The sequence below is a fragment of the Oncorhynchus keta genome, chromosome 9, assembly GCF_023373465.1.
Source record: "Oncorhynchus keta strain PuntledgeMale-10-30-2019 chromosome 9, Oket_V2, whole genome shotgun sequence".
Classification (NCBI taxonomy): Eukaryota; Metazoa; Chordata; class Actinopteri; order Salmoniformes; family Salmonidae; genus Oncorhynchus; species Oncorhynchus keta.
Genome location: NC_068429.1, coordinates 24,084,454 through 24,094,213, shown reverse-complemented (window position 1 = coordinate 24,094,213; position 9,760 = coordinate 24,084,454). Strand labels below are relative to the sequence as shown.

Genomic DNA, 9,760 nt, shown 5'->3' with positions numbered 1-9,760 from the left:
ACACACACACACACACACACACACACACACACACACACACACACACACACACACACACACACACACACACACACACACACACAGTAATAACAGCTAGCATCAAAGGTACACCAGTGGGCTTTTATTGAGTGATTATGCACCAGTGTGAGACATCACCGTGTCTGTGTGGACACAACCTTGACCATGCTGAGAGATTAATCTATCTATTAATCTATGTTACGTACTACAACGGGATGGACCATCATACAGGCTAATCAACACCACATTAACACACAGGTGCACACATACACATCTCCACACACACACACACACACACACACACACACACACACACACACACACACACACACACACACACACACACACACACACACACACACACACACACACACACACACACACACACACACACACACACACACACACACAGTATTTTCCAGGATGTAATCTAATCTTCTCAAGTGAAATTTGATCTAATGTGTTTATCTCCTAGAATCTTCAGTAGACTCTCAGAACATTGATTGTGCTGCAACACGTTGCCCTTGTTCCATAAGAGAACCCTCAGAGACAGAAGCTATTCTGTCAACGGAGCAAAGGGACAAGAAGAATTGAGAATCTCTCAAAACTTTGGTTTGTCTCATAACTTCTGTTGGACAGGAAATTACACTGTGGCCTGTCTCTATGTCAATGCTGACTTAGAGACACTCTCTCCTTCTCTCACACACACAAAAATATACACACACACATGCACACACACACACATACTGTAATCACTCTTCACTTTCTCTCTCTTTCTCTCTCATACACACATCTAAATGTGAATAAATAACCCACAACTCAACATGAATAATGTTATAAACAGAATAAATTAATCTGACCCACATTTTAACTGTGTGAGCCAGTAGAGTGCAAAATACATATTCAACAATAATCATAAACAGTCTAATTCAGTACCAAACTACTTCCCTTGAATACAAAAACAAGCTTGGACACCAACTGCAATCTAAGGTGCAAATCTACTATAATGCTATAACGCTTGGCTATAGTCTTGGCTTCTGACTGCATCCAACAAAGCATCGCTTTTTTTTTTGGGGGTTCACAACACCAACAAATCTTCGACAAAATGTTTGTCCCTGTTTAAAAGTGTTTCTCCAGTGTAGGGTGTGTGGCCCATCCAGAGTGTTTGGTGTTGGTTTTACCCTGTGTCCAGTGTCTCTGTCAGGTATGCACATTATTGAGAAGAGAGTGTAATATTTCAGAACATCCAGATAGAATTGTACTGTTTCAGTTGGAGTGAGGTTGCAGTGTGATTGGCCAGCATGTGATTGACCCTGTGTTAGTCGTTCCGCATATCATTAGGTGAGAAGAGAGAGGTGAGAGGTCAGGAGTGAGAGGTTAGGGGTCAGGGCTCACAGGTCTTGCTCATGCTGCATCTGCTGCTGCATCTTCTGAAGCATCTCCTGCATCCTCCTCAACTAGAGAGAGAGGAGAGAAGGAAGAGAAGGAGAGAGAGAGAGAGAGAGAGAGAGAGAGAGAGAGAGAGAGAGAGAGAGAGAGAGAAAGAAAGAAAGAAAGAAAGAAAGAAAGAAAGAAAGAAAGAAAAAGAAAGAAAGAAAGAAAGAAAGAAAGAAAGAAAGAAAGAAAGAAAGAGAGAGAGAGAGGGAGAGAGAGAGGGAGAAAGAAAGAAAGACAGAGAGAGAGAGAGAGAGAGAGAGAGAGAGAGAGAGAGAGAGAGAGAGAGAGAGAGAGAGAGAGAGAGAGAGAGAGAGAGAGAAAGAAAGAAAGAAAGAGAGAGAGAGAGAGAGAGAGAGAGAGAGAGAGAGAGAGAGAGAGAGAGAGAAGGAAGAGAAGGAGAGAGAGAGAGAGAGAGAAAGAAAGAAAGAAAGACAGAAAAAGAGAGAGAGAGAGAGAGCGATAGAGAGAGAGAGAGAGAGAGAGAGAGAGAGAGAGAGAGAGAGAGAGAGAGAGAGAGAAGGAAGAGAAGGAGAGAGAGAGAGAGAGAGAGAGAGAAAGAAAGAAAGACAGAAAAAGAGAGAGAGAGAGAGAGAGAGGAGAGAATGAGAGAAAGAAAGAGGGAAGGAAGGAAAAGAGGGAGAGACAGAAAGAGAGAGGGGGGTGGGAAGGAAGAGAGGGAGAGACAGAGAGGGGGAGATTGAGCGAGTGAAAAAGACAGAGGTATAGAGAGAGGAAAGAAAATAAGATATGCAATGTGGATACTTGCCCCACACAATGTATACTGATGTTAATATATAGCACTATATCAATGCAATCCACTATCATATCATTATCATATAAATGGAATCATCATATGAATATATAATTAACTATCCATTACCTCCTCGTCCTTCATCTTGATGAGTTTCTCTGTCTCCACGTCTGGGGTGGACAAGGGTAGGATGGGAATCGGGCTCTCCACACGATTATCTGTATTCATTTTACTGGAATAGAGAAACAGGAGGGTTAGCTCTGATACACACACACACACACACACACACACACACACACACACACACACACACACACACACACACACACACACACACACACACACACACACACACACACACACACACACACACACACACACACACACACACACACACACACACACACACACACACACACACACACACACACACAAACATACACTGTGCACACACACACACACACAGAGAGAGAGGGAGAAAGAGACAGAGAGAGAGAGAGAGAGAGAGAGAGAGAGAGAGAGAGAGAGAGAGAGAGAGAGAGAGAGAGAGAGAGTCTGTACCTGGTCATGGTATGTATACAATGAGCCCTGTAGTTCTCATAGTGACAGTCACAGGTGATGTCCTTCAGGTCATGCATGTGGGTCCTGATCAGCATGGTCCTCAGCTTCACAAAGTCACAGTGAGACTGGTTCTCCACTGCAGACACACATATGTTATGTTAAGACACACACACATTAATAAATGTATACACACACACACACACTCACACATATGTTAACATACACACCCAACTCCCATGCACCTACCCTCTACAATGCCCCAGGGGTAGAGTCTCCCTCTGACTTTCTGACCTCTGGTCTCCACCACCATGTTACTGCCGATCACAGCAAACGGAGTGCTCTCCTAACACACACACACACGGGTGTCAGCACGCATTTAACACACACACACACGGACACACACACAATGACGGCAGCACAGATAGGCACATGCACAAACACAAAAAAGTTATTCAGTTAAAAAATGTTGTGGAACTGCGATAATAATCATTTAGCTAAATAGCTTACGAAACTTTCATGGAAATTTTAGGGATGCAGATTAAAATAAAAGAAGTCAGAAAACGGTGTGACCATGTGTGTTAGACTCACCTTGAGTTCTCTGTCCTTCTGTTTGGCCTCCTCATCCTCATCAGAGTCGCAGTCTGGGAACTGGTACACCTTTATCCCAAACTTATCTATCTCCTCACGGACCTACGCACACACACGCGCGCGCACAAACGGTACTTGCACAGACACACACACACGCGCGCACACGCACGCACACGCACACACACACACACACACACAGACAAGGAGAGTTAAGGCCGGTTTATACTTCGTCTATAGACATGTCTGTAGACAGTTGTCGCAGTGACATCATGAACATTATATTGTCGTCCAATATCAAACTTGTCGTTATGAAAAACTATATACACAAAACCGACAGACAGGTGGTCAAAATAGCATAACTGGTGTATTTTAACACAAATAAACCCATCTGTTCAAAAAATTAATTTAGTATATGTCATTCTAGTAAACCAGCAGTGGCGGCCCTGGAATTCAAGGGCAGGTGAGCCCCGCAGAATCTGCAGGGAGAGCTAGGTAGTTCAAGTCCCCTTAGGTGCTGACATAGATTTACATTAAAAGTGCACATCCAACAAGGCAAGGTCATTGGACACAGATAAAATGATGTCAAATCACGTTATATCTACCGTAGCTTTGATTAGACTGATCATGTCAACATCATACTTTCAAAATCTTAATTAGCAAGCTAGACAAGCAGTCATCATCATGATTCACGTCGACAATCTACTGACAAATATTTTTCAAACCTTATCATGTGAAGATAATTATAGATAAAAAGTTCTCAGTGCTCATCGGCCATTGGACATAAACATTACACAACATCAGAAATCGCAAATTCAACAATGAGTGGTTTGGAAGGAATCAGTGGCTAACTACAAGTATTGCAAATCAATCACTATTTCACTTCCTCTGCCTGCTATTCAGTGGAGAGGGTATATGGTCTCAGACTGGGTTCAAGGATTTAAAACATCTGTCTGAAATGGTCTCTTTTCTAAGCTTAAAATTATAAGCATTCACTCGCAACACCATGGACCAGAAAAGGTTGAATACATTGGCCATGCTGTCAATCCAGCATGACTTCTGCCACGTTCAAAACAACTGGGAACTCGGAACTGGGAAATCTCAGACTTCAGTGAGTTCAACACAACTGGGAACTCGGAACTGGGAAATCTCAGACTTCACTGAGTTCAACACAACTGGGAACTCGGAACTGGGAAAACTCAGACTTCACTGAGTTCAAGACAACTGGGAACTCGGGAACTGGGAAATCTCAGACTTCACTGAGTTCAAAACAACTGGGAACTCGGAACTGGGAAATCTCAGACTTCACTGAGTTCAACACAACTGGGAACTCGGAACTGGGAAATCTCAGACTTCACTGAGTTCAACACAACTGGGAACTCGGGAACTGGGAAATCTCAGACTTCACTGAGTTCAAAACAACTGGGAACTCGGAACTGGGAAATCTCAGACTTCACTGAGTTCAACACAACTGGGAACTCGGGAACTGGGAAATCTCAGACTTCACTGAGTTCAACACAACTGGAAACTCGGAACTGGGAAATCTCAGACTTCACTGAGTTCAACACAACTGGGAACTCGGGAACTGGGAAATCTCAGACTTCACTGAGTTCAAAACAACTGGGAACTCGGAACTGGGAAATCTCAGACTTCACTGAGTTCAACACAACTGGGAACTCGGAACTGGGAAATCTCAGACTTCACTGAGTTCAACACAACTGGGAACTCGGGAACTGGGAAATCTCAGACTTCACTGAGTTCAAAACAACTGGAACTCGGAACTGGGAAATCTCAGACTTCACTGAGTTCAACACAACTGGGAACTCGGAACTGGGAAATCTCAGACTTCACTGAGTTCAACACAACTGGGAACTCGGGAACTGGGAAATCTCAGACTTCACTGAGTTCAAAACAACTGGGAACTCGGAACTGGGAAATCTCAGACTTCACTGAGTTCAACACAACTGGGAACTCGGAACTGGGAAATCTCAGACTTCACTGAGTTCAACACAACTGGGAACTCGGAACTGGGAAATCTCAGACTTCACTGAGTTCAACACAACTGGGAACTCGGAACTGGGAAATCTCAGACTTCACTGAGTTCAAGACAACTGGGAACTCGGAACTGGAAAATCTCAGACTTCACTGAGTTCAACACAACTGGGAACTCGGAACTGGGAAATCTCAGACTTCACTGAGTTCAACACAACTGGGAACTCGGAACTGGGAAATCTCAGACTTCACTGAGTTCAAGACAACTGGGAACTCGGAACTGGAAAATCTCAGACTTCACTGAGTTCAACACAACTGGGAACTCGGAACTGGGAAATCTCAGACTTCACTGAGTTCAACACAACTGGGAACTCGGAACTGGGAAATCTCAGACTTCACTGAGTTCAACACAACTGGGAACTCGGAACTGGGAAATCTCAGACTTCACTGAGTTCAACACAATTGGGAACTCGGAACTGGGAAATCTCAGACTTCACTGAGTTCAAGACAACTGGGAACTCGGAACTGGAAAATCTCAGACTTCACTGAGTTCAACACAACTGGGAACTCGGAACTGGGAAATCTCAGACTTCACTGAGTTCAAAACAACTGGGAACTCGGAACTGGGAAATCTCAGACTTCACTGAGTTCAACACAACTGGGAACTCGGAACTGGGAAATCTCAGACTTCACTGAGTTCAACACAACTGGGAACTCGGGAACTGGGAAATCTCAGACTTCACTGAGTTCAAAACAACTGGAACTCGGAACTGGGAAATCTCAGACTTCACTGAGTTCAACACAACTGGGAACTCGGAACTGGGAAATCTCAGACTTCACTGAGTTCAACACAACTGGGAACTCGGGAACTGGGAAATCTCAGACTTCACTGAGTTCAAAACAACTGGGAACTCGGAACTGGGAAATCTCAGACTTCACTGAGTTCAACACAACTGGGAACTCGGAACTGGGAAATCTCAGACTTCACTGAGTTCAACACAACTGGGAACTCGGAACTGGGAAATCTCAGACTTCACTGAGTTCAACACAACTGGGAACTCGGAACTGGGAAATCTCAGACTTCACTGAGTTCAAGACAACTGGGAACTCGGAACTGGAAAATCTCAGACTTCACTGAGTTCAACACAACTGGGAACTCGGAACTGGGAAATCTCAGACTTCACTGAGTTCAACACAACTGGGAACTCGGAACTGGGAAATCTCAGACTTCACTGAGTTCAAGACAACTGGGAACTCGGAACTGGAAAATCTCAGACTTCACTGAGTTCAACACAACTGGGAACTCGGAACTGGGAAATCTCAGACTTCACTGAGTTCAACACAACTGGGAACTCGGAACTGGGAAATCTCAGACTTCACTGAGTTCAACACAACTGGGAAAGCGGAACTGGGAAATCTCAGACTTCACTGAGTTCAACACAATTGGGAACTCGGAACTGGGAAATCTCAGACTTCACTGAGTTCAAGACAACTGGGAACTCGGAACTGGAAAATCTCAGACTTCACTGAGTTCAACACAACTGGGAACTCGGAACTGGGAAATCTCAGACTTCACTGAGTTCAACACAACTGGGAACTCGGAACTGGGAAATCTCAGACTTCACTGAGTTCAAGACAACTGGGAACTCGGAACTGGGAAATCTCAGACTTCACTGAGTTCAAGACAACTGGGATAGCTCCTACTGGGAAAATACATTTTGAACGGTCTTCAAACTCGGAATTCCAAGCCAGGACCTCAGGGTTCTTTCTAGAGCTCCGACCTGAAGATCACTAACTTCATGATTCAACCTTGTTTATTTCAGAGTTCCCAGTTGTCTTGAAAGCAACTTTGATGACAAAATTTGCCCACAAGAAGGAGTGTCGTGCCTGTTCAAGTGAGCACAGCACAACAACGGAAAAAATATATTGTATGCTGCTGCATAAATTAGCTCATGTGCTTTTCTTCAAGAGGAGGAGATACTATGTAATGTTGTTGGGTCTGAAACCATGAGGAGGGTCTGTAACCATGAAGGGGATACTATATAATGTTGTTGGGTATGTAACTATGAGGAGGAGATACTATATAATGTTGTTGTGTCTGAAACCATGAGGAGGGGATACTATATAATGTTGTTGGGTCTGTAACCATGAGGAGGGGATACTATATAATGTTGTTGGGTCTGTAACCATGAGGAAGGGATACTATATAATGCTGTTGGGTCTGTAACCATGAGGAGGGGATACTATATAATGTTGTTGGGTCTGTAACCATGAGGAGGGGATACTATATAATGATGTTGGGTCTGTAACCATGAGGAGGGGATACTATATAATGTTGTTGGGTCTGTAACCATGAGGAGGGGATACTATAGAATGTTGTTGGGTCTGTAACCATGAGGAAGGGATACTATATAATGTTGTTGGGTCTGTAACCATGAGGAGGGGATACTATATAATGTTGTTGGGTATGTAACTATGAGGAGGGATACTATATAATGTTGTTGGGTATGTAACCATGAGGAGGGGATACTATAGAATGTTGTTGGGTCTGTAACCATGAGGAGGGGATACTGTATAATGTTGTTGGGTATGTAACCATGAGGAGGGGATACTATATAATGTTATTGGGTCTGTAACCATGAGGAGGGGATACTATATAGTGGTTGTTGGGTCTGTAACCATGAGGAGTGGATACTATATAATGTTGTTGGGTCTGTAACCATGAGGAGGGGATACTATATAATGTTGTTGGGTCTGTAACCATGAGGAGGGGATACTATATAATGTTGTTGGGTCTGTAACCATGAGGAGGGGATACTATATAATGTTGTTGGGTCTGTAACCATGAGGAGGGGATACTATATAATGTTGTTGGGTCTGTAACCATGAGGAGGGGATACTATATAATGTTGTTGGGTCTGTAACCATGAGGAGGGGATACTATATAATGTTGTTGGGTCTGTAACCATGAGGAGGGGATACTATATAATGTTGTTGGGTCTGTAACCATGAGGAGGGGATACTATATAATGTTGTTGGGTCTGTAACCATGAGGAGGGGATACTATATAATGTTGTTGGGTCTGTAACTATGAGGAGGGGATACTATATAATGTTGTTGTGTCTGAAACCATGAGGAGGGGATACTATATAATGTTGTTGGGTCTGTAACCATGAAGGGGATACTATATAATGTTGTTGGGTATGTAACCATGAGGAGGGGATACTATATAATGTTGTTGGGTCTGTAACCATGAGGAAGGGATACTATATAATGATGTCAGGTCTGTAACCATGAGGAGGGGATACTATATAATGATGTTGTGTCTGTAACCATGAGGAGGGGATACTATATAATGTTGTTGGGTCTGTAACCATGAGGAGGGGATACTATATAATGTTGTTGGGTATGTAACCATGAGGAGGGGATACTATATAATGTTATTGGGTCTGTAACCATGAGGAGGGGATACTATATAATGTTGTTGGGTCTGTAACCATGAGGAGGGGATACTGTATAATGTTGTTGGGTATGTAACCATGAGGAGGGGATACTATATAATGTTATTGGGTCTGTAACCATGAGGAGGGGATACTATATAGTGGTTGTTGGGTCTGTAACCATGAGGAGTGGATACTATATAATGTTGTTGGGTCTGTAACCATGAGGAGGGGATACTATATAGTGGTTGTTGGGTCTGTAACCATGAGGAGGGGATACTATATAATGTTGTTGGGTCTGTAACCATGAGGAGGGGATACTATATAGTGGTTGTTGGGTCTGTAACCATGAGGAGGGGATACTATATAATGTTGTTGGGTCTGTAACCATGAGGAGGGGATACTATATAATGTTGTTGGGTCTGTAACCATGAGGAGGGGATACTATATAATGTTGTTGGGTCTGTAACCATGAGGAGGGGATACTATATAATGTTGTTGGGTCTGTAACCATGAGGAGGGGATACTATATAATGTTGTTGGGTCTGTAACCATGAGGAGGGGATACTATATAATGTTGTTGGGTCTGTAACCATGAGGAGGGGATACTGTATAATGTTGTTGGGTATGTAACCATGAGGAGGGGATACTATATAATGTTATTGGGTCTGTAACCATGAGGAGGGGATACTATATAGTGGTTGTTGGGTCTGTAACCATGAGGAGTGGATACTATATAATGTTTTTGGGTCTGTAACCATGAGGAGGGGATACTATATAATGTTGTTGGGTCTGTAACCATGAGGAGGGGATACTATATAATGTTGTTGGGTCTGTAACCATGAGGAGGGGATACTATATAATGTTGTTGGGTCTGTAACCATGAGGAGGGGATACTATATAATGTTGTTGGGTCTGTAACCATGAGGAGGGGATACTATATAATGTTGTTGGGTCTGTAACCATGAGGAGGGGA

At 43.3% G+C, this 9,760-nt stretch overlaps 2 protein-coding genes across 2 annotated transcripts in view; one reads left to right on the top strand and one right to left on the bottom strand.

Moving 5' to 3' along the window:
- Positions 1-9,760, top strand: part of LOC127931811 (uncharacterized) — a 33,963-nt gene that overhangs the window by 20,168 nt on the left and 4,035 nt on the right. The gene's annotated exons all lie outside the window — the stretch shown is intronic.
- The window catches only part of LOC118373131 (septin-5-like), a 24,140-nt gene continuing 14,481 nt past the window's right edge, over positions 102-9,760 (bottom strand). Inside the window, exons 8-12 of the mRNA XM_052525530.1 lie at positions 3,356-3,457; positions 3,014-3,110; positions 2,768-2,903; positions 2,336-2,438; positions 102-1,475 (exon numbers count right to left, since the gene is read on the bottom strand). Coding sequence (XP_052381490.1) covers positions 1,410-1,475; positions 2,336-2,438; positions 2,768-2,903; positions 3,014-3,110; positions 3,356-3,457 — 504 coding nt within the window. The 3' untranslated portion in view covers positions 102-1,409. The remainder of the gene's footprint in view (positions 1,476-2,335; positions 2,439-2,767; positions 2,904-3,013; positions 3,111-3,355; positions 3,458-9,760) is intronic.